This window comes from Petaurus breviceps, unplaced genomic scaffold, assembly GCF_028583685.1.
Source record: "Petaurus breviceps papuanus isolate PSGF00001 unplaced genomic scaffold, PetGlider_PUasm1.0 208, whole genome shotgun sequence".
Lineage (NCBI taxonomy): Eukaryota > Metazoa > Chordata > Mammalia > Diprotodontia > Petauridae > Petaurus > Petaurus breviceps.
In genome coordinates, this window is record NW_027185852.1 from 11,635,161 (window position 1) to 11,659,926 (window position 24,766).

Below are 24,766 nucleotides of genomic sequence, written 5' to 3' on the forward strand. Positions count from 1 at the left end.
TCTCTCTCTCTCTCTCTCTCTCTCTCTCTCTCTCTCTCTCTCTCTTTGTCTGTCTGTCTGTCTGTCTCTCCCTCCCTCTCTTTATGTGTGCCACACACACATAATAAATACTGTGTAAATGATCCACTGGAATTCTTGAAAGCTTTCAGCTCCCCATCTATAATGTAAGATTTGTTGAGTGTGAAAGGTGACCAGGGACAGGAGAATTTGGCTCTTCTAGCCTTGAGATTGCCAGACCCAACCCAAGTGGGATTGGGAAATCCTCCTTATCTTATCTTACCCCATTCCCTCCATGGTCCTCCCACTCCCCACAGCTGCTGGTTCTGAGGCTGCTGGGATCAGGCTCAGGGTGACGGGGCTGAGAAGGGCCTGTCGCTCCCATTCACTAGAAGAACTCTGGCTGGACCCCCATCTTCCCTGCTTTGTCCCTTGAGCACAAAGTGTTGAAAGTCATTCTTGAGTTTATCATGAATTGCAGAGCAGGGGAAAAAAGGCATCCTTTGGAGGGCTTAGGCAGACCTCTACTACACTTCTTCACTTTCGCTGAAACTAGGACATAGATACGGCTGGCTACTCTAGCTTTCAATAGAGGAAAGGGTGCCAAAGGCATACAGAGGAGAACGAGGAGAGTAGATTGCTGGTTCTGTTTAAGAGGAGGTTATGTTGCCTAATGGTTAGGGCATGGGTAGGACACAAAAATCTGTGTCTCTGACTGTTTCTATTGCACATTATCACTTGGTTAGAAAGACTAATTAGTGAAAGTAGACGGTACCAGGGGGCCCATTTCTTCCTGCTATGGCCATTCTCCTCCTCTCAGGCCCACATTGGCCCCTGCTTCCCCTACTATCATCCCTGAGGAAGCCTTGGAATATTCTTGGGTTTTTCTTTTCTCTTGGGAAGGTAGGATTCCAGAGGTTCCTCAGCCCTCAACTGAATTCATTTGGTCAATAAACATTTATTAAGCCCCTACTATATGCAAAGTTCCATGTTAAGCAATGGAATTTAGCCTGGAAAGTTGATTTAAAGCTACATTTTGCACAATTTGTCCTGGTAAATATTTGTGTACTCTTTGCCCTGAGTGCAAAAAAGGATGCATTATCATTACCTCCAAACTTATCCCTATTCCTGACTTCCTTCTATCTATCAAGAACACCCCCAGAAGTTCTTCTGAGCCACCATTTTCTTGGAGTCACATTGGAGAATTGACCTTGGAGTAACCCTCAGCTCATAATTTCCCCTCCCCCATAGTTCTAATTAGTTGCCATTAATCTTGCTGATTCTACTCCCACAATCTGCCTTACCTCCCAACCCTTCTCTCCACTCAATTCTAAATAACTGCCCTACTTTGGGTCTTCATCACCTCCCAACTGGACTTCAGTAAGAGCTTCTGAACTGGCCTCCTGCCTCCCAGTCCCTCCCCACTCCAATCCATCCTCTAGGTCTACACATCTAATACTCTGATAGTCCAAAGGCACAGTCTGGCCAGGCTATCCTGGCTCTGAAAGCCCTGGTGGCTCCCTAGAGCAGTTTTATTGGGTATTTAAAGCCTTTCAGACCTTGGCTCCAGCCTGTCTTTCAAAGCTAATCTGACTTTATTCCACTTGACATTTTCTTAAATGGACTTCTTGCTGCCCCTTGGGAACATCTCATCTCTCATCCATCTCAGTCTTTTGCATAGACTGATTTCCCTGCCTTGATTGTTTCCATTTTCTTCTCTATCTCTTCCTATGCCAGGTTCCCTTCAAAGCTAAGAGTTGCCTCAAGGGAGGCAGCAAGATGGCACCAGGAAGACCTGAGTTCAAATCCAGCCTCAGACACTTACTTAGCTGTATGACCCTGGGCATGTCACTTAAACTCTGTTTGCTTCAGTGTCCTCAAGTGTAAAATGGGGGTTATAACAGCACCTATTTCATAGGTTGTTATGAGAATTGATTGAAATAATATTTATAATTGCATAGTGTAGGCACTATGCAAATGATTATTCTGTTCCCCACCTCCTCCCCCTGGGAAAGTATCAACTCCTATTTGAAATCTTTTTGGATCTCCCCAGCTACCAGAGCCCCTCCTCACAAATTATTATATATGTGTCTGTATTTGTAAGCATGTGTGTATGCATGAACATACATCCCATGTGTATGTATACATACATATATAATTGTGTGTATACATATCCACATACGTCTATTATATGTAGACATACGTAACAGTTTACTATCTACTTACACATGTGCATGTACTCATTTATTTTTAACTTACATTCATTCATTAGTTTGTTTATTCTATATCTTCCAGTGGATGTTGGACAAGATGTTGAGGTGTGAATTGGAAGGTCCCTTTTAAACTCTGAGATTCAGTGAAACTATAATTAGAAAAATCTGTTGAATCTCTTGATAAATTGTTGAGAACCTTCAAGATCCAACTTCAATAAACTTCTTCCACAAAGTCTACCTTGATTCTTTCAGTGAGATGTGATATCTTCTTACCTGATTTTATGTTGTGTGCCCTTCTTGTGCAATCATTAGATAGCTATCCTGATCCATCAATGCCAATTAAATTGGTACTGAGCCCCTCTTGGGCACTTAGCATTGTGCTAGGGGCTGCAGATAAGACAAGGTCCCTACTTGTAGGAAGATACAATCTCACTCCCACTGCACTGTCAGCTCCAAGAGGGCAAGAAACACGTCTTGTTTGTTTTTATTTCACAATGTCTCACACCTGGGAGGAGCGTGGTAATGAATGAAGCCTTGCCCAGGCTACTTAGGTTGTGAATCAATAAGAGGTTACCGATCACATTCCCAAAAACGATTTTTTTTGGCCAGACCTATGATTTCATTAGGGTGGGGAACTCCTGATGACAACTTTTTTTCAACTTTCAGTCTTAGATAGTTGCCTGCAGGACTGAGGATAAGAAATTCACCCAAAGTCATTAAGTCTTCCTGTGTTAGAAGGAGGATTCAAAGCCATGACTTCCTGACCCTGAGGACGGCTGCCTTTCCAGTGCCCCACACTTCACTCATCAAAGATAAGAAAATGTGGAAACAGTCAGCATTGGATGGGAGTGTTGGAGGAAGAAATGCACAGCCACATATTGTTGGTAGAGCTGTGAATGAGTCCAGTCACTCTCCAAAACAATTTGGAATTATTCAAGAAAAATCATTAAACTGTTCATACCCCCTGACCCTGGTGGGCTTATGACAGAAATAAAAGCCCTGAATATACCCAAATAATCATAGCATCACTTTTTTGTGAAAGCAAAAATCTGAAAAGTGGATAATCATGGGTCGATTAACTAGCTATGTGACCCTGGGCAAATCACTTAACCCTGTTTACCTCAGCTAGATGGTACAGGTATGGAGCACTGGGCTTGGAATCAGGAAGACTCATCTTCATGGGTTTAAATGAAGCTTCAGACATCTTACTGGCTGTGTGACCCTGGGCGAGTCCCTTAACCTGTTTGCTTCCATTTCTCCATCTCCATGAACTGGAGAAGAAAATGGCAAACCACTCCAGTGTCTCTGCCAAGAAAACCCCCAAAGGGATCATGAAGAGTCAGATGTGACTGAACACAAGGAAGCAGCAGCAACAACAACAAGGTCCCCATCAGTGGGAGCCTGACATACTGCCAAACCTGCAGTATGTGATTATAATAGAGTTTTATTGCTCTATGAGAAGTAATGGGTGAGGAGTGCAGAATGGAAGGATTTATAGAAACTGATGCCAAGTGAAGCAAACAGGAATAATAGACAAAATGACTAAATGAACGATGATAAACATAAAAACTACCCCAAACATGGGGATAATTGTGACAAACCACCATGATTGCAGAGAACAAACGGTGAAGCCCTCCCCCACCTCGCCATCGGCAGGTGAGGGTCCACAGTTGTAGAACACGATATACATGGTTAGACATAGTCACTATGCTTCTTTTTCTTCACTATTTTTCTTTGTAACTAGGAAGGGCACAATTGAAGTTGGGGGGGGGGAGGAAGAAAGTATATCTAGAGATGATTCTGATATAATAATAGCTGGCATGTATACAGGACTTTAATATTTGCAACATACTTTATTTCCATGATCTCATTTAACCGCACAACAGCAAACTGGGAGGATAAAATGGGATCAAGCATTACGTGTGATATTATACCCATTTGACAAGTGAGGAAAATGAGTCTCCTAGAAGTTAAGTGATCTGCCCAGGATCAACCAGCAAGTAAGTGTCTGAGGCAGGAACTGGACCTGGTTCTTCCTGACTCCAAAAACTGTATTTAATCCACTAAATCATAGTGCCCCTACACAAACACAAACATCAGTAAGACTTACTTTAATTAATGATAATAATCACAGATTTCTATAGCATTTTTCTCACAACAGTTCTGTTAAGGGAGATTTTACAAATGTAGAAACTGAGGCTGAGAGAGAAAGTTTCTCACCTGAGGTTACACAACTAGTAGGGACCCAATTTCTCATAAGCTTCTCGGGTCACAGCACAGCCTGGAAATTCAAAGACATTACAACAGATTCTATGACATCACTGGCTTCCCTCCCTCCCCCCTTGGCCACCCCTGGTGCAGACCCTCATCACCTCACTCCTGGACTTTTTCAATAGCCGCTGGGGGTGGGGGAGGGTCGTTTGCCTGCCCCAAGTCTCTTTCCCCCTCCAATCGTCTCTTTCCCCCTCCAATCCATCCTCTGCTCAGGCACCAAAGTGATTTTTCTCAAGTGCAGATCTGACCATGTTACTCTCTTACTCAGTAAACTCCTGTAACTCCCTCTTGCCTCCAGAATCAAGTACTAAATGGCATTCGAAGTTTGGCATTCCAAGCTCTGTATTACTCCCCCTCACCCACTTTATGGTCTGGCCAAACTGACCTTTTTGGTTTTGCTCCCAGAAAAGCCAGCATCCGTGCCTTTGCTAGAATTCGTTCCCTCCTTAATGCCATCTTTTAGAATTCCTCAAGCTCAGCTCAAGCTCCTCCAGGAGTTTTTGGGGCTTTCACCCCTCTACTGGTGCCTTCTGTTATGGGGATGTAAATTTAATATCTTCCCTGCCCCTAGGCACTTTGATAGGTTTAAGTGAACCTGGAGCTTGTGGCAGGAGGCTTGATTTTAGGAAATACTTTGTGATTAGACAGTGGGTCAAGAGGGTTGTTACAATAAACCCAGATGTGAGGCTTTGATCTGCGGCTCACTTTGAGAAGTGTAGTGTGATTTGACCAGAGGAGACTCTTGGGCAGCCATTGAGACCCCTGGCTTTGAAAACCCAGATGCTGATGCTTCCCTCTCTGGTAACTGTGACTAGGTATGGATGTAATGGTCAGACAGCTGGAAGCCTGTCTGCTTGAGATGTTCCTCTGTCTTCTTGTAACTTCTGTTTGTAACCTGTCTGTATACTCTGAAGTTTGGGTTGGTGACTTTTTCCCCTGAACAAGGTAAATGATACATGTTTGATTGATTAAAGCAAGATTGTTAACCCATTTTGAGTTGCTTTCCTTTAGAAAAGCAGATCTAGGAACCTGTGCTAGCAGCCACCCTGGGGATGCTGGGGTGCTTGCTGCTACACCTTTCCAACAATTCCTCGCATGCACTGTGTATGGATTTACTAGACACTTCCATCTCTCCATGGGCTTCCCCCAGTAGAACGTTAAGTCACCAAGGGCAGGAGCGCTTTCCATTTGGTCCCTGTCTCCAGCACAGAGCCCAGCTTTTGCTCCATAATGATCAGGAGTCAGGGCTTATGACTAGTCATAGTTTAATATCTCTATAGCACTGCAAAGGTCTGCATTGTGCTTTACTGGTATGATCTGATCGGATCTGATACAACGACCTTGGGAGGAGGTGCTGTTATTATCCCCTTTTACAGTGGAGAAACTGATGCAGAGAGAAGTCAGATGACTTGCCCAGGGTGACACAACCAGGAAGCTTCTATGGATGGATTTGAACTCAGGTCTTCCTGACTACAGAACCAATGCTTTATCCTCTGTGCCACCTACTTGTTGTGTCTGACTCTCCATGACCCCATTTGGGGTTTTCTCGGCAAAGATACAGGAGTGGTTTGCCATATTCTTCTCCAGTTCATTTTACAGATGAGGAAACTGAGGCAAACAGGGTTCAGTGACTTGCCCAGGTTCACACAGCTAGTGAGTGTCTAAAGTCAGATTTGAACTTGGGAAGATAAGTCTTCCTGACTCCAGGTCTCACTCTCTGTGCACTATGGCGCCACCCATCTGCATCCCACCTACTTGTGCCCTATTGATTAACTGATTCTTGACTGAGATTGGCTTCACCAAAGTGTAACACCAGCAGGAAGGCAGATGTCAGCTAATTTGTCAATGAGAGTTTCCAGGGTAAGAAGACTCTGGCACAAACATGGCGTGCCATGGAGGGCGTCACCAGCCCTTGGCCTCAGGCCAGGTCTGGGAGCTTATGGATTTAGGTACTTAACCACAGAAATCCAACCTGGGATCCAAATTATCAGCAGCAATTGAAGCAAGGATTAACAGGAACAAATATTTTACAGGAGTGGGAAGGCATTTTAAACATGAATAATTTTTCAGAAAAGTTTTAATCTTTGTTTAAATTAAAACTTCAAAAGGATTTCACTTATCAACCAATCCAGTGAGCAATTCCAAAAAGGCGATTAGCTTTAAGGAAGGGAGGCAGGGTGACCAAACTTCTGACCTGCCTTAAGACCAATCAGTATTTTCTCCCCATGCACTGAGAAATGCAATTAGTATGGAGTGACTATAAAGCCCTTTCTACTGTTACAATTAACTGGCTGATGAAGTATCAGAAAGGCTTGGCCAAGGGCCAATGTTTATTTTTTACTCCTTGCATGTTTTATTAATGGAATTCCACTGGACCTCCGGGAACTTACAGAATAGCATTAAAATATCCCATGTTGGAATCCAATGGCCTCCGTCAGGAAATGGAGTCAGTGCTGCATGGCCTGATTCAGGGCTGGGCTTGGTCCAAGCACATCCTAACCATGGTAGCCATTTTGACCTAAGAAGGCCATGCACCCAGTAGGCACAGCTATTTTTAATGAAATGAGGCTAGATAATTTCCAGTGAATTCTTTTCAGAATATTAGCAAAGAACTTGAAAATCAGGACAACACGAGTTAGAATGCCTCCTTAGACACTAGCTAAATGAGGTCCCTGATGCTCAGAAGAGCTGCATTTGAGTTTAAGTAAATGACATTTCCAGTAAGTATAAACCATAAAGATGAGGTTACCATATTACTATCAAGGTTAAACCCAAATGACATTGGAAACCAAAAAAAAAATACTAGACTAAAGTAGGGGTTCCCAAACATTGTGATCTAATTAACATCCTTCAACGCTCTTTTTAAAAAGTAATATTTTATTTGGTCCCAATTACATGTAAAGACAATTTTTAACATTCATTTAAACAGTTTTTGAGTTGCAGACCTTCTATACTCTTAACAATTGTTGAGGACCTCCACAAAGAATTTTTATTTGGGGGGATTCTCTCTATCAATATTGACCATATTCCAAATGGAAATGTTTTGGTATTATTACCAACATAGTTTTGACATCGTGGATGTCCTAAAAGGGTCTTGGGGACACTGGCTTAAAGAACAATACAGTTATTCCTTCCACACCATGACTTTCCCCATTGAGGCATATCCTGGGTAAGCATAGGAAATTAAATGGGGATTCTTTTGGAGTTTTGCTGAAGTCCCGGACGATACATGAAGGCCAGCCAACAGCACAGAAAAAGCTTAGAAGCTCATTATGCATAAAATACATGTATAGTATTGCATAATATCAACATATTTGAACTTCTAATGCCATACATATATACAATTTCTTTTTTAAAGTTAAAGCAAATAAAAAGCTAAAGTTTACAAAAAGAACATGAAAGCCAGGAGATGACACACAAAGGCTAGAAATTTAGAGATATCACACTGACCTATATATACCCTATGACCAAATACTTAACCCAGATTTTACTGTAAGGTACTGGAAACACCCCATAAAAGAAAAAGGAAAAAAAAGCAGACTTCTTCTCTGGTACCAAGGGAGGGCCAAAAAAATTTACGTGGATTTTCCAGATTGCAGGGGCACCACACCCCTAACCCCCACAATGTGGAATGGATAACTGTAAATTCTTGGTAGATGCTTTCATTTTTGACCTTGATTTGCCTGCAATTGAGGATCTGACTACCAGATTCTTGTCATTATTCTGGGTCAAAGTTCACTGTTTACCACCCTGTAAGACCTTGGTACTGAATCCTTGAATCCTTGAATAGAACAGAAGGTCAGTATTTCTGCTGGCAAGATTCAATCTTGAATTTTAAGTATACACAGAAAGAAGACCAGAGTACACCCTTAACTTTGCACTTTGGAGCCCTCATAGCTAGCTGCCCCAGAGGTAGCCAGAAACAAAGAGGGGGATGGACTGTTACAGTAGAGTTTTTCTAAAACCCTGCCCACCTTGACATGTGACCCTCCAAGAAAGTGTCCCTCCTACCTGAAAGCAACTGAATCTTCCTGAATCCCAGCAGAGGTTTTACCCTCCATGCTGGTCCTTCATGACCTTGCATTCTCCCATTTAGCTTTGGATTTATTTGTAGACTTGACCAGTGAATGAGATAGAGCAGGTAATTCCAAGGAAAACTAACCATTGGTCAACCCTATCAGTCCTCCATGTTGTGAGTATGCCTTTTTCTTTTTAGATTAGTAACCTAGATGCTATTCTGGGGAATATGGTTCTTATCTCTTCTGTTCCCAGAAGGGCATCACTTCCTGGTGGAAGCCTTATGGTCTCCTTGTGACTGGGTAGGAACAGAAAGGATTCAGGACCAGGACAAGAGCAAGTTACCTAGGCCAGTGGGTGCTGAAGGAACATAACCCCAAGCTAATCTGGGTAGCCTCTTGCCCAGGAAGGATATTCTAAAGCCCCACCTGTGCCCACCAGGAGAAGGAATTGTTGGGGGAGTCAGTGACCTCCCAGCTGTTCTCATAGAAAAGCCAGCAATCAAGCCAGAGTAAATGAAAGACAAGACCATGAACAATGAAGCCTGAGATTAAGAAGCTGGGTCTCCTGAGAGGTAACCAGAACAGCCGATAACAATCTACATGCATGCCAGAGAAAACAATGAAGGAACTGCAGAGAAACAAGGGTTTCCCTCAGAGCCATTCCTAGCTCAGAGGAGACTTTTGTGGTAGGGCTTTCTGCATCTCAGCACCCCGCCCCCTCTTCCCGCTCCTCTTCTTCCTCCGCATCCCAACTAACATTTAAATAGTGACTTAAGGTTTATAAAGCACTTTACACACGTGATCTCAGTTGATCCTCCTAACAACCATTTCGTAGAGGGAACCAATCACAGAGGGAACGATGAAGACTGATATAAATGCTGCCCTATGACCCCCACTGCCACAGAGGATAATGACAAAGCCAGACCACAGAAACCCTCACAGAACAGTTCTTATGCCACACAGTTCAGTGTGAGGACTTCCAAGTCTTCAGGGAGGTAGCAGCACCTCATCCAACCTCACTGTCCATCTCTTCTCAAAAGACACAGCTTTTTCAACTAGCCTACTGGAATTGCTTTGGGCTTTGAAAATGCAGATGCCATATCACAGTAATTCTCGAGACAAAGAGACAGTCATCTATTGATAATGGTGGTTTCCCATCAGGGCAGGCGGCAAATACAGAAGACAGAAACACATCTGGCTGGGACTTGAGCTCCCAGATCTAGAAGGAAGGCACACTCGTTTTGTTTTGTTTTGTTCCTTGAACCCTAGACAGCAAGTCCTAGGCAGGAAGGACACATACTTAAGAAGGCAATGAAACGGGAAATAATGAAGTACTTACGATGTTCCAGGGCTTGCTGTGGGCGGGGGACCTAGGAATAAAGACAAAAAGAAAAAAGCAATATTTTAGCTTAAGTTAGCCAGACACCCAATAGCGAGGCATGGTCAATCCATTATGGATCAAAGCCAGTAATTGCCCTTGAGTACTATTCATTGTCCCAAGATTTATGGATCCTTCCATTCCATGATCCAAAGCCCCAGGAGGTGAGAATGTTGATTCCATAGACACAGCTCAGGTCTGATGAATGGCACAGGAAATGCCAACACCGGAGATATTACAGTGGGAATCATCTCAAGAGTCAGAGGTGGCCCACTGGAAGTACTTGAGACTTTGGGCACCTATTCCAGTCAAATCCCAACTCTAGCCCTCCACCAACGTTAAAGTCAATCTATCAAATATCATAATTATTGACCAATACTTCCTGGTTAAATGTCAGTTATTTGTTGGGGGGAGGGGAGCTCCCATTATTGTTCTTAATGATGATGATGACGATAGCTAGCATTTATATAGCACTTTAGGGTACCATTCTAGGAAAGGATATGCCAATCAATTGCCATACAACTCCAATCATTGTCCCTGGGACTTCCTTGACCAAAACACCCCTCCTTGGCCACAACTCTCTTATATGTGTTATCATACCCTATCCAAATGTAAGGTCCTTGAGGACTTTTCAGCTCTACATCCCCAGAGCTTTGGAAAGCACCTGGCACATTCTAAGCTTTTCATTCACTCCCTCCTTCATTCTTTTAAGCTCTTTTGTATGGAGAATTGATCTAGTTGTCTTTAAGATTGAGTTAAAGCATGTCCTTCTCTAGGAAGCCATTTCTGATCATCTTCTTAATTCCATTGCCTTCCCTAAATTAATTGTATCCTCTCTATCCTATATACAGCTTGCTTTGTATATCTTTATTTTGATGCTGTCTCCCCCATTAGACTATAAGCTTCTTGAGGGAAAGGACTATCTTTTGCCTCATTTGTATCCCCAGAGCTTAGCACAGGGCCTGGCACTGAGTAGGTGCTTAATAAATGTTTATTGATTGATCCTCAGTTGCTAATCCCTCTCCACAAAATAATCTTGCATCAATTTTTATATTATATATATATATATGTATGTGTGTGTGTGTACATATATATACAGGTTGTCTTCCCTGATAAATTTGTGTTCTCCTTGGTGGCAGGAACTGTTTTACTCTTGCCTTTGCACTCCTGGAATACAAAGTACTCAGTATCCAGTAGGCACTTAATATATGTCTATTGATTGATGGCAGCTGGATATCAAAGAATCAGATGCAAAAGATGACACCTTACCAAACTTGACAAAAAGAACTCCAGTGCTGGACACAACTTTTTTGCCATTGCTTGCAACACATTGGAAGTAACCAGTGTCTGTAGTATCCAGGTTTCGTATCCGCAAGCGAGAGCCGTAGTTGGTAGCTCGAAAGGAAATCCTGCGGGGCTCCTGGACCACGGGGGCATCGTTTTTAAACCAGCGGATGGTTGGGGGTGGGTTTCCGGAGACTTTGCAGTGCAGTTCAGCAGTCTGGCCCAGAGATGTGGTGATGTTATTCATGGGCTCATCCAGCGTCAGGAAGGAATCTGAGAAGATAATAGGGAGACAAAAGAAGATAGTGAGAAGGGTGCAGAACCCTGAAGCCCTGTCCCATGCTTGAAGAAATTCTCCCATCATTTTCAGTGGGCACTTGGGAGTACTAATTCTGCAAGGTCTCTGCTTTGCTCGAGGAGCTTAAGGGGACTACCTAAAAATTACAATTTTTAAAAAGGATCTTGATGAAATATTACAAGAAATTGTTCGTGAAAATTGCCCTGAAGTTCTAGAACAAGAGAGTTAAGTGGAAATTTTAAAAATCCACTGTTCACCACCTGAAAGAGAAACCAGAAAGAAAACTTACAGGGATATCATGGCCACATCTCAAAGCTCCCAGGTTAAGGAGGAAATATGACAAGCAACAAGAAAAGAAATTAAATAAATTTAATAATAAATTTTTTTGCCTTTTTGTTTTGGAGGGCAATTGGGGTTAAGTAACTTGCCCAAGGTTACACAGCTAATTTTTTTGTGTGGGTGTTAAGCGTCTGAGGCCGGAACCGAACTTGGGTCCTCCTGACTCTGGGGCCAGTGCTTTATTCACTGCGCCACCTAGCCGCCCCTTAATAATTAATTTACTAAATAAATTTAAGGACTCTCTTTCCCTTTCTTCCATTTTTCCTCTCTCCCTTCCTGCCTCTCTTCCTCCTTCCCTTCCTCTCTATCTGGAATGTGCCAGGGGTACAAAGACAACAGTCTTTAGGTTTATAGATTTGGAGGTGGAGCAGACCTCAGTGGTCATCCTGTCCAGTCCCCTCATTTTACAGGGATGCTATAGGAATTGTCCAAGGTAACATCTGGAGAAAGTATGAGAATCAGAATTTGAACTCAGAGCCTCGCCTTCCAAAGACGCTGTTCTTCATTCCATGTCAAGATGACTCCCTCTAAGCTAAAAGGCTTTAAGTGTTAGGAGCCGAAGAGGAGACTTGGAGCCTGATTTCTCCCATCCCTCTCTGGTTATTATGGCAAGCAGGGTGTGGTCACCAGGGTTTGTTTGGTTTGTGGCTTACTTTCTCTGGGACAGTCCCTGTCTCCTCAAAGCCTGTGCCAAAGTGGAGGACTCTCTAAGCCCTATCATTTTATGAGTCCCTGACTTTGAGATGACCCAGGCCAAACCTTCATTTTATAGAGGAGGAAAGTAAGAATCCAGGGTTCAAAGGCTTGGCCAAAGTCAGGAGGAGAGCACCTGGAATAGCTTCGGGAGACTGTTAAATTCCTTTGTAAACCCAAGACCATGTCAAGTTCACAAAGGTATTTCAAAGCAAATGCAGGAAGTAGCTGGTAGGAGGCACCAGTTTACAGACAGAACAAATGAGATTTAAATTGAATCTTTGTACCTCCTGGAAAGGCAAGACCCAAGGGGGAGGGGAACTCTTGGGGGGAGATGCAGTTTTGACTTTTCATCTGATAAGGAAGAGTGGTCCAATTTGTTTACAACTTGTGGCTTCTCCATTGGGTGGGATGACAAGCCCTTGACTGGGCAAGCTCTGGGTGGATGAAGCTGGGCAGAGTCCAGTGGACAAGGATTCCCCTTCTCTTTAGAATACAGAGCATGGGATCACGGAGGCTTGGAGGTAACAGGGAGTCAAGAATAGCTCAAGACCAAGCCACCCTTCAACAAGAATCGCTCTCTAACATCTCTGAGAAGAGCTCCAGGGACAGGGAGCTCAGTCCATGCCCAGGCTGCCGATGCCATGGACAGAAAAACCAACTGGTGGGGAATGTTTTCTCGTGTGGAGTCTAAGAGTGTTTTACAAAAATGGTATCTCATTCAATCTTTACAACAATTTTGTGATGTTGGGTGCTGTTGGGTCCCCATTTTATGAGGAGGGGGACTGAGGTAGACAGGGGTGAAGTGACTTGTCCAAGGTAACAATATTAGCTAGAAGGCAGCTTAGAGGCTATCCAGTCCCACCCCTTGATTTTACAGATTAGTAAACTGAGGCTTGGTATCTCATCTTTTCTTTTCTTCCTCTGTATATCATGCTCAGAGTCCACTAGGCAATTAATCAATCCTAGTGGGACTCCCAGACATTCACCAAATAAGTCTCAGGTAAATGGACAGATAGCGGATTTGTTCATGAAGCCAATTCATTTATACATGCTGCTCCATGAGAGCACAGAATAGTGGAAAGAGAATTGGCCTTTGATCCAAGAAGACCTGTGTTCAAGCCCTCCCACTGGCACACATGAACTCTGCAATCCTGGACAATTCACTTAACCTTTCAGGGCTGGACTCAATTCTCTAAGACCTAAGATCCTGACAACAAGCAGTGATCAAATTTGAACTGCCAGAGGGAGTTTCCCGATTGAGGATTCCTTAAACCAATGTAGTCACAGGTCTGCTTCAAATGGTAGCCCATATGAGCATCTTTGATGACCAAACATTGGTCAACCTAGCACACGTCATTCCATCACCACAGCAGATTCCAGAGTCACCAAATTTCAGAGCTGGAAGGACCACTAATAGCTACCTTGCCGAAACCACACTGAAGCCACACAAACAGGGAGTCCCTTCTACAATATTCTCGGTGGGTTTCATCCAACCACTTCTGGAAGACCTTCAATGAGGAGGAGCCCATGACTTCCAGAAACTGACCACTTGGGAACACTCAAATTGTTGAGCATGTTTTCTTAACATCAAGCCTCAGTTTACTTCTGCAATTTCTACGCCTTCTGGGGTTAAATAGAGCAAGTGTAATCCCTATTCCATGAGACCACCTTTAAAACCCCTAAAGAAAGATCTCATTTGGTCTTCTCCGACCCTTCATCAAATCCTCACATAGTGTAGACTCAGGTTCTCATTATCATGGTGACTTTTCTCTGAAGGTTCTCCAATTTGTCAACATCCTCCTTTAGAACCAAGTACAAGTCTCCAGATAGGGTATGATCAGGGCAAAACAGAGGGACTCTCCTCCCCCTATTCCTAGATGCTTGGCCTGCCTCTCTTAAAACAACCCAAGTGAACTCACTCTTCTTCCTTCCTTCCTTCCTTCCTTCCTTCCTTCCTTCCTTCCTTCCTTCCTTCCTTCCTTCCTTCCTTCCTTCCTTCCTTCCTTCCTTCCTTCCTTCCCTTCCTCCCTCCTTCCCTCCCTTCCTTTCTCAATTTATTTATCCATTCACTCACTCATTTAGGTTGTCACATAACATTGCTAACATTAAGAATTGAAGAAGAGGAAGTTCTGTGGTATAGCAGATATGTGGGCTTGGAAGTCAGCAAAACCTGGGTTCAAATCCAACCCCAGACACTTACTAGTTGGGTGACCTTAGTCAAGTCACTTAACTGCTCTTCTCAGATTCAGCTTTCTCATGTGTAAAATGGAAACAATAAGCCTACCTTCAGCACTGTTATAATGGCCAAATGAGCTACCACATAAAAGTGCTTTGCAAATAATGAAATGGTAAAGAAATGTGAGCTGCTATCATTCTAAACCACGTGGAGCTTCCAGTCTGCTATGACTCCTGAAGCCAGTGGGCCAGGGACAGCGCTGTCATCCTTTGCCCTGCGCAGACCACATCTGGAACTTGTGGCGCAATCTGGGGGCCATAATTTAGGAGGAATAATCTGCCCACTGAGTCCATGAGGGATGATGTGAACTTATAACCATGTAATTTCGGAACACTCTGTAGATTACATAGCATTTTTCATGTACAAATTCCTCCCAATATTCATGATTTAATTTCCAAAGAGCTCTCCCTTCTGCTCCCCTGGGTGGGGGCAACCAGGATTCCTCTTTTGACAAGCATAGAAACTAAAATATGAAGGAAGTGAAGGTTAAAGGTTAACACCTCCCCCTCCACTTTCCTCTGCTCGGCTTTCCACCAAGCTGGCAAGACTGACAAGGAGCGAGCCACAATTAGAACTCAGATCTCCGGCCCAGGTATCCAAGGAGGCACATGCTAATATCTTGGCCTCCAGACACGATGCATCCTTTTAAGAAAAAGGGGGGGCCTCCACCATGAAATAAAATGCTTAGCTAAGCAGAAATGAGCCCTGCCAGATGTACTTAGGTCATCCCAATTGACTCAGAGAGAACATTCTGTTCACACCATCAACCTGAAGTCTCTTTCTGCCCCTTCACTGTAAATACTTCTGACTCACTATCTCAGGAAATATTTTTATCTTAATGAAGTCAATGCCGAGCATAATCTAAGTCAGCTTGCACATTCTTGAGCTGGGGCCATGAGCTGCGTTCAATAAAAATCAGGCTAATGGCATGGGACTTCTGAATAACCACAGGGCGAGATCTGACATAACAGCTTTAATCCCGTGCCCGCACAAATGGGCAAAAGCCATGCGGCTGCCCGCTCACTCCATGGCACTTGGCAGATACCTTAATGGGATGAGGAGAGCCCAGCATCCACACTGATCTTCATGGAATCGTGCAGGCATCTACACTAGACAGACTCTTGGAGGTCAGCTAGGTCATCCAGGATCCCAGTGAGAATTCTTTACAAAACCATCATTTCCTCATCTGTAGAACTGGATGGGTTGTCCAAGAGGATCTCCGAGGTCTCTTCAGCACTAAATATAATGATCTATGACCTTGTTTCATGAGCACCATCAAGTCATTGCTTGGAAAAGTCACTACAGCCTCCCAGGGCAGCCCATTTCACTTTGGGAGAGCTCTAGCTGGCAGAAGGGTTTTCCTTTTCCTTATACACTGAGACAGGCTTTCACACATTGGATGGACCACCTGTGACAAACTTATGGGAGGCCATGGAAAAGAGTCACATATGATGGGCAGACATGAATAGACTGGGTGTTGAGAATTCTATGGGAGAAACCAACATGTAGCTAGACAAGTAAACTCCATGGGCTAGAAACAGGCCTGTGACTTCATCGGTATAAGGAATTCCCAGGTGAAGAAACTCCCTCCGCCAAAGCAGGTCAGAATCTCTTTTTATTGTCTTAGAGAGAGAGCTGGGGCATGGAGAGGTTAAGTGACTTGACCTGGGTCACAAAGCTACTATGTTTCAGAAGCAGGACTGAAGCTCGGATCTTCCTAGCTCTCTTCCAGACCAGCTGCCTCTCAGACAGCTAATACTCAGTGGACACCTACAAGTGATGATGGATATTAGTGTATTGTAGAAGGTGTCTTTGCTGTGGCTTGAGTAGGTCTGGATGGCCTCAGAGAGTCCTTCTAAAATCTGAGATTCTGAAGTTTGCATTTCAGTCATTCAAACAAATAGCACCAAGGTGGAGTTTCAGGTACTGAGGATTCCACAGTGGAACCCCCTGCTTTGTGATGTTCAGGCAGTTTGGTTATAATAGATTAATGATGGGAGGCCTACACCACACAGGGCGTCCCCAGTCCTCCCTCTTTGGCTTTGTCTGGTGAATTCCTACCCACCCTGAGCCTCTCTTCCTCTTGGGGATCACAGAGAACTTTGCTTCTGTCTCTCCAATGTGCGTATCACCTCTTCTTGTGTACCAGAGTTCTCTTGGTTTGCATCTTCTCCCCCATCTGACTGTAACCACTTTGAGGGCAGACCTACATCATCTCATCCAACATCTCCAGGAGCCTAGCACATGGTTCTACATACTCTGGACATTTCATCGCTGTTTGTTTTCTTTGCATTTGTGATGTTGGTCAAGGCAACTCTATATGAGAGCCCCTGTATTTGAAAGTGGACCATAGGGTTTTAGAAAAAAAAAAAGGTGCTAAAACACCTATAACATTAGTGCTGCAACAAAATTCAGAGGCCCCTCTACAGAAGAGGAAATGTGAGTCCCAGAGAAGGGAAGTGATTCACCCCCACACTCCCCCGTAGTAAACTCTAGACTCTGTCTAGTACATCCTACTGCATTTCAGATACCACAAACCTCTAGTAATCTAGCAATATCTAGTATTTATTAAAGGCTTATGTCAGGCACTGTGCTAGGCACTGCATAATGGGTCCCTGTCCTCAAGAAGCTTATATGCTAATAGGGGAGACGACACTTACCCCAACAACCATATATTAGATACACACAGAGTGGATGGAAGGAAACCTTAGAGGGGAAGGCATCAGCAGCTGGGGCGATTGGGAACGGCCTATAGAAGGTGGCCTTTTCCTTGAGTACTGAGGGATGCAAGGACTCTGTGAGAAGGGGGAGTATTCCAGGCACGGGGAAACAGCCAGTGCAAAGGCACGGAGATGGGAGAGTCATTATTGTACATAAGAAATAGCAAACAGAATGTGAAAATATGTTTAATAGGAATGTATGTGCAGATCCCATATCAGATTGCGTGCCATCTTGGGGAGGGAGGGGGAGGAAATTTAAGACTTATGGAGATGAATGTTGAAAACCAAAAATAAATACAATAGGAAAGCAAACAGAAAGATGGAAGGGGCAACCCTGTGAAGAACTTGAAAATGTGGCAAACCTGAACTCAAAACCGGGTCTCTCATCCTGGTCCATGCTCTTTTCCAAGCTGTTCCATAATCAAAATCATGAAATCGTGTTCTCCCAGGCTTAGCCTGACGTGGCCAATGCCTTATCCTAGCCAAGGTGGCCATGATTTTGGTTTTTATTACTATTATTTTTTTATGGCTGAGTTATAAAGCCTGAGAGAAATGCTGACAGACCCTTAATGCTAGGGCAGGCAGAGGGGGGGCCCTATAATGAACTCTTAAATGACTGGAGATAGTATCTGGAAAGTCAAGCCTGAAATACATTTCTGCTCCTGGCCCATTGCCAAAACAAACTGAACACATCATCAGTCATCTCTGGGATTTCAATAGCATGAATGGGAGACGGACGCCGCATCATATTTAAAAATTACACGTCCTTAATAGTGAAGCCTTTGGCTGATTCTGCATTAGGGAATGGGAATGGTCATGCCCTATGATGCCTGGGTAAGGAGACCCTGCAAAGAAGATGATGAAGAAGGAGGAGGGACAGCTCTTAGACCTTTAACGGAGAAATCTGAGTATTTTCACTCTGTTAAGCAGTTGACTGGCCCAGTAATCATAAAGCCTTCAGGGTTTCATGACGTTCAGTGAAACCCCCAGAGGCTTCCAAAATAAAAGCTTGTCGTCCTGGCCAAGGAGCTTTTATGCTTCCTGGAACCACACGGGTTGGTGACGCCATCTTCCTTTCCATAAAGTCACATCTTGGTAGCACGGTTTTAGGTTCTGTTCACTTTTCTGACTCGAATCTCTGATGGGTATGGTGGGGAGGTTGGAGAGAGTGGGGAGGTTGAAGGGTTGACAGACTATAATTTTGTTTTTGTTTTCCCCAGAAAGTAAACTCTGGTGAATCAGATAGAACTGCATTGCCCTTCAACTACATGGTGAATTTTTGAAAATTTTATTCTAAATGATTTAATTTTAAAAATAATATTAGAACACAGAACAGAAAGATGTTAAACCTGGAAAGAATGCTGGAATTTGTAATGCGAGAATTAGAAGAGCCCTTGAGAGATAAAATGTTAAGGACAGAAGGGATCTTGGTCCTTAGAATATCAGAACTGGCAAGGATCTTGGAAGATAAATTAGTGATAAGAGGGATGCTGAGATAGAATGTTAGAGTTAGGAGGGATCTTAGAACAGAAAATGTTAGAATGCAGAACCTGGAACATAAAGTATTGGAAAAGACCTTGGAACTGGAAGGAGCTTTAGTATATAGAATCTTAGAATTAGAAGTAATCGTATGAAGTGCTACTCCGCCAACTGGGCACTCCGTCTTACAGATAGGCACCCCCAGAGGGCAACTATTTTTCCTATCAGATTTCTAGAGATAACTATCAGGGGATGAGTTTCAACTATTGTTCATAAGCCCCCATCTGTGTGTTTACCATTCATTATCAGCCAGTTGTGTCCATTAGCTTTCAGAAAAGGGTCATTTACTATAGTGCTACAGTAAGTACAATTGGCATAAAACATTGCCCCTAAACTGTGGGCACACTATTCTCCTGACCATGCAAGGTTCTGGGGGAGAACAAATTTAAATCATAAAGGCAGTGAGACCCATGTGTAGGGAAGGTGCGTGGCAAACAGATACATCTCAAGTTCTAACCCTGGGAATCTTTTTCTCCCTTCTTTGAGTCCTTGTGGAGTTTCCCTGAGTGTAGCCATGCACTAGGCCTTTCTAGAGTCCTTAGCTGGCACTTCTCTCTACCAAGACGAGCCTCATACTCTTCAGCTATCAGCATTCTTAGGTACACGTCTTTCCATTTCCATATGTGTCTGCAAGAATTTCCTTTCTTGTCAACCACTTCCACTCCAGAAGTCACTGTTATTGCTCCCATTTGATTTTGGGACCTCTGAGGACTCTTTCAAACTGATAGGGTTTCCAGGGAGCAGGGAGAAAAGACAAAAAGACTCTCTCCTCCCAAAAAATGTTTCCCTTCAGGGCCTTGGCTAGAACTCCTATACTCCTAGACTGGCTGGTTACAGAAAGCATGAGTCCAAAAGCTCTACAGATAGCTGCAGGAGTGTGTCTGATTATTTCAGTCAGTCATAAGACATTTCCTGGGTAGCCTGATTTGTCTTTACCCAGTGATCAAAGTCCTTACTTCCTCTGAAACTGAGAAGGGACTTGCTCACATCTAGGTTACCCTTTGGATTGATTAATTCAGTTGAGCTGTCTAGGCTTCTGGAATTACATTAGCTGTGGTGAAAACCCTCACCCCTTACACTCAGAATATGGAAGCTGAGAGCCAGAAGGGGCCTTGGAGTGTATCTATTCCAGGCTTCTCATTTAACAGAGGAGAAAACCAAGACTCGCTATCCTTGGAAATGGACGTCCAGACTTCTTCGCCCAGAATACTCCTTGTAGTCGGAGGATGATTGGGCCTCAGCTTTCTCGAAAATTAGGAATTGTCTCTTTTGGAGAAATAAAAATACTGTGGGTCCTTGGGAGGACAAGTGACATCTGAAAATCTCCTATTCCTGGTAGCTTTATTTTCCTGGGTACAACAATCAAGACTCAAGTTAAGGAAGCAGGAACATACAGAGCGAAGGCCCATCACTGAAATGCCATACCAGAAATGAGAGTGACAATAGCAACAAAAACAATTAGAATAGTTCTGTAAAATCAGAAAGCACCATGCTTACAGTGTCATAGCCTGCATGTGGAATGGTCAGCATGCACTTATTAAGCACTTACTGTTTGCCAGGAACTGTGCTAAGCAGTAAAGATACAAAGAAATGGAGAAACAGTCCCTGTCCATGTTCCAACAGGAAAGAGGACTCTTGCTCCGATGCGCATAAACATGAACTCCAGGAGCTTCTAGTTATAACAGAGTTCCCTGGGGCACCAAGAGATTAAATGGCATATTCATGGTTATGTCACCTCTATACACATTGGAGGCAGGATTTGAACACAGGTCTTCCTGGCTCTCTGGTCAGCTTTCTATCCATTTCACCACACTATTTCTCTTGTAGGTAATAATTTCATCTTTACTGGATTTAATGAAGGACTGCTAGGTGGCACAGTGGACACAGCACATGGCTTGGAATTGGACTCATTTCTGTGAGTTCGAATCTGGTCTTAGACACTTCCCAGCTGTCTGACCCTGGGTAAGTCACTTCATCCTGATTCCCTCAGTTTCCATATCTGTAAAATGAATTGGAGAAGGAGATGGCAAACCCCTCTAGTATCTTTGCCAAGAAAACCTCAAAATGGGGTCATGAAGAGTCGGACATGACTTAGATGACTGGATGACAACAACTGGATTGAATGCACTGAATTGGGATGGGGGGGATTGGCAGTTGTCTAGTATTACGCAGCTAGGATTCAAAAGAATCAAAATATGAACCACTGAATAACAGGATCCAACTCTCCCACTTTACAAATGGGGAAACTGAGGAAACAGAGAAGTAAAGTGACTTGCCCAAAGTCACACAACTAGTAAGTGTCTGAGGTGTGATCTGAACCCAAATCTTTCTAACTCCAAGTCTGGAACCCTAGCCACTGTACCATCCTGCTCTGTTCTGTATTCCATGTGTGACTTTGGGCAGATCATTCCACTTCTTGGAATGCATGAAGAACTCAGTCCTTGCTGACTGATGTCAGCTTCCAAGACATCAGCCCCTCCGTGGAATGGATCCAGGGCACCCTGCCTTTGGCCCAGGGCTTTGAATGGAAGTCTAGAGAAAGTCAAGGGACACACTGAAGATGCCTTTATGGAGAATCTGTAGAAAAACAGGACGAGAATCCCATAGGATTAGGTGTGGACAGAGTACATTATGTTCCACAGGGGAGAATGCCTCCGCAAATGAGATCGAAGGCCATTAAATTCATTTATAAGGGAAAAGAAAATATGCAAATGCAGAAATACATCAGGGCCAGGCATTTACCAAAAGCCTTGTTTCAGTCTAATAATGATGACACTGCTGCTAATGACCATAGCTGCCATTTACAGAGCACCTTTGGGTTGAAACAATACTTAAAATACATTATCTCAGAGCCTGGTCAATCCAGAGACATTTCCTCCATTGCCAGACCTCAGAACTGTTCTAGGCAGCAGAACCACCTGCACAGAATGCAGATCCCACACAGAACTCAGATCCCACACAGAACTCAGATCCCACACAGCTCCAGAGGAGAAAAATCTCTTCTCCTCAAGTACCTGTCCACTCATGCAATTCGGTGACCTCTTCTGCTGGGCTTCTCTGGTTCCATCTCATTGGTCCACTCTACTCTCCCAAACTCAACTGTCTATCAGTCAAGAAGCAGATGCCTGGGACTAGGCTTTGGAGTGTTTCACTCACACCAGTGTTCAATGATCCCAGACTGTTCAGTGACATGAGACAAGGTTGCCATCACACACCCACATTCACACTCATTATGTAATGACAAGCCCTGTGTCCCAGGACCAGGACCAGTTGAAAATAGCCCTTTGATGGAGCCCATTTCACTTTTCTTTCACAAAAACCTTTTCTTCAAGGTAAATCAGCTCATGCCTTCACCTCTTGGTAGTCAGACACTCCTCTGCTTTCTGAAGGTGTAACTAAGGCTAATTCTCTTTCTTTGAATCTGACAGTTAATATGTTACAGAGAGTTCTGGAAGGCAGCTTACAACAGAATTTGCGAGTTGGAAGGGAGCTTAGAACACAGAACGTCAGATGTAGAAGGACCTTAGCACTCAACTATGAGAAGTGGGATGCCACTTAGAACACAAAATAGTAGAGCTGAAAGGGTCCTTAGGACACAAAATGTTGGAACTGGAAGAAATTGTAGAACTCCAAATGTTAGAGTTGAGAAGGACCTTAGAACATAGAATGTAGAACTGGAAGGAACCTTAGAATGTAGAATCTTAGAGCTTATAAGGGCCTTAGAGAACATTGGAAGGGAACTTAGAACATGGAATGTTAGCACTGAGAGGAGCCTAATCACATTATGTTAGGAGATTTAGAGCATAGAAATTGAGAACTGAGAGGAGCCTTAGAACACAGAGAGTTGGAGTTGGAAGGACCAAATGATGGGGCCAGCAGAGAACATCAGAGCTAGAGTGATATTTAGCACGTGGAATGTTAGCACAGAAAAGAGTCTTAACATGAAGACTATGAGGAAAGACTATAGAACCTTACTCAGAACAGCAGAAAACCTTAGAGATGATCTATTCCATCCCCTTCCTACTCTGTTTTACAGACAGGGAAACTGAGTCCAGGAGAAGTAAGGTGATGCTCCCAAGAAGACTACAAATAAATAATGTAGCCGAGGCGGGGGATGCATGTGTGAAGTAGTTCTGTGCCTTATAAACCGTAGATTTGGCGCTGGGAATGTCGTGGTCATCTGATCCAACTTCATCATTTTACAAGTGAGGAAACTGAGGCCCGGAGAGCCCAGTAACTTGTCCAAGATCACAGGGAGAGCACAGAGCATAGACGGGGACTTAAATCTGCTCTCCCCTCAAGCATTTTCATTTCTACCCTGCCTTTCATTTGAGCTATAATCTTTCACCCTTCTGGACGTTCCTCAGGAAATTTCTGCCACCACTAAGCTGAGCAGGGGAAATGAAGCCTCTCCCTAGTTGGCCTCTATATTCTAAGCTCATGCTGGAACCCCCAGTTCCCTCCCCTAGTCCCGCCCTTTTTCTGACGAAGTTTATTTTTGAAGAAAAGTGACTTGGAACTCATCAACAAATATCCCCAGCAGGCCATAAACCAAAGCCCTGATAACCATCCAGGGACTTGGCCATCAGTTTGGGGGCCCCTCTGTTAGTGGCTGGTCTGGTTGGGGACCCCAAGTCAGCCCATTAAGCAGCTTCTCTGAGCTATGTGCTTCAAGATTAATGCCATGAAGTCAAGTAAAAGCAGTTATTTTTGACATTATGACATACAATCACTTCACGATCTGGTTCCTATTAGTCCTATTTCTGCCTTTTAAAGGCCTATTTTTTACAGAAAATGTCAGGAAATTTGGAACAGAAACTTACAATAAAACACGTCCCCTGACCCTCTGTTCTATCAATCTTTCAAAGAAACAGAGATAGCTGGGGAAGCCAGGAAGAGGCAGCTCTCTGTTGTTACCTGGCATAAACAACAGGGCCAGCCAAGACTTGGCCACCACCTGATGGGGAGGGGCTTGGGTAGAAGAGACAAGGGACCAAGAGAAGAGGACCCCTCTTAGAAAGCTGGAAAGCTCCATGTCTATGCCAGCTGGGAGACTTTCCCTTCCGTCTCCCTGCCCCTCTCCCATCCATCAGTCCATATCGGCAGCTCCATCATTCACAAACAAGACCTTCACGAAACATCAATTTCTCAACAAGGAACGTGCTCTCTGCCAGTGGGAAAGCAAACACGGGCGGCTAATGTAGTGTGCCTAAGAAAACTTGCAAACAAAGTGGAGTTAATATGCTGTCTTTGCTCCCTGCCGGGCCCTGTTAACAGAGTCTGAATCCCGGGGACTGATAGGAAAAGGGTGATTTACGATGAAAGAAAATGAAAGTGCTAATTGTGCATGAACATGAGAGCCATATTTCTTCTGCTTTCAACAAATAAATCCACTTCCCAACCAGAGATTTCAGGGGGAGACCTAGACAGTGCCAAGGAGCAGAGCAGTGGACCAGTCAGTGTCCACTGGAGAAGACTTACTAAGAGCTTTTAGGACCAGACCCACGATGGATCAGCACGGCACCTGGAACAAGACAGGGTGTAAGAAATGCGGATTGATTGGTCTTCCAAGACAGGAGGGCACCTGCTTTACAACTTATAGACTATATATATAAAACTTATAGTTTTACTTATAGTCTTAAGGAATAGCCAAGGAGTTTGAAAGACCATGTCGGTTGCCCAAGGCCATGGAGCCAATCAACAAATTCACTAGTCTTTATTAAGGGCCTATTCTGAGCCAGGCATTATGGTAGACAGCTGGGATACAACAATG

At 43.8% G+C, this 24,766-nt stretch overlaps 1 protein-coding gene across 1 annotated transcript in view; it reads right to left on the minus strand.

The window, feature by feature from the left end:
* Nucleotides 1–24,766, minus strand: part of LOC138165268 (inactive tyrosine-protein kinase transmembrane receptor ROR1) — a 372,832-nt gene that overhangs the window by 102,035 nt on the left and 246,031 nt on the right. Inside the window, exons 3-4 of the mRNA XM_069093412.1 lie at nt 11,151–11,438; nt 9,843–9,873 (exon numbers count right to left, since the gene is read on the minus strand). Of these exons, the coding sequence (XP_068949513.1) occupies nt 9,843–9,873; nt 11,151–11,438 (319 nt within the window). The remainder of the gene's footprint in view (nt 1–9,842; nt 9,874–11,150; nt 11,439–24,766) is intronic.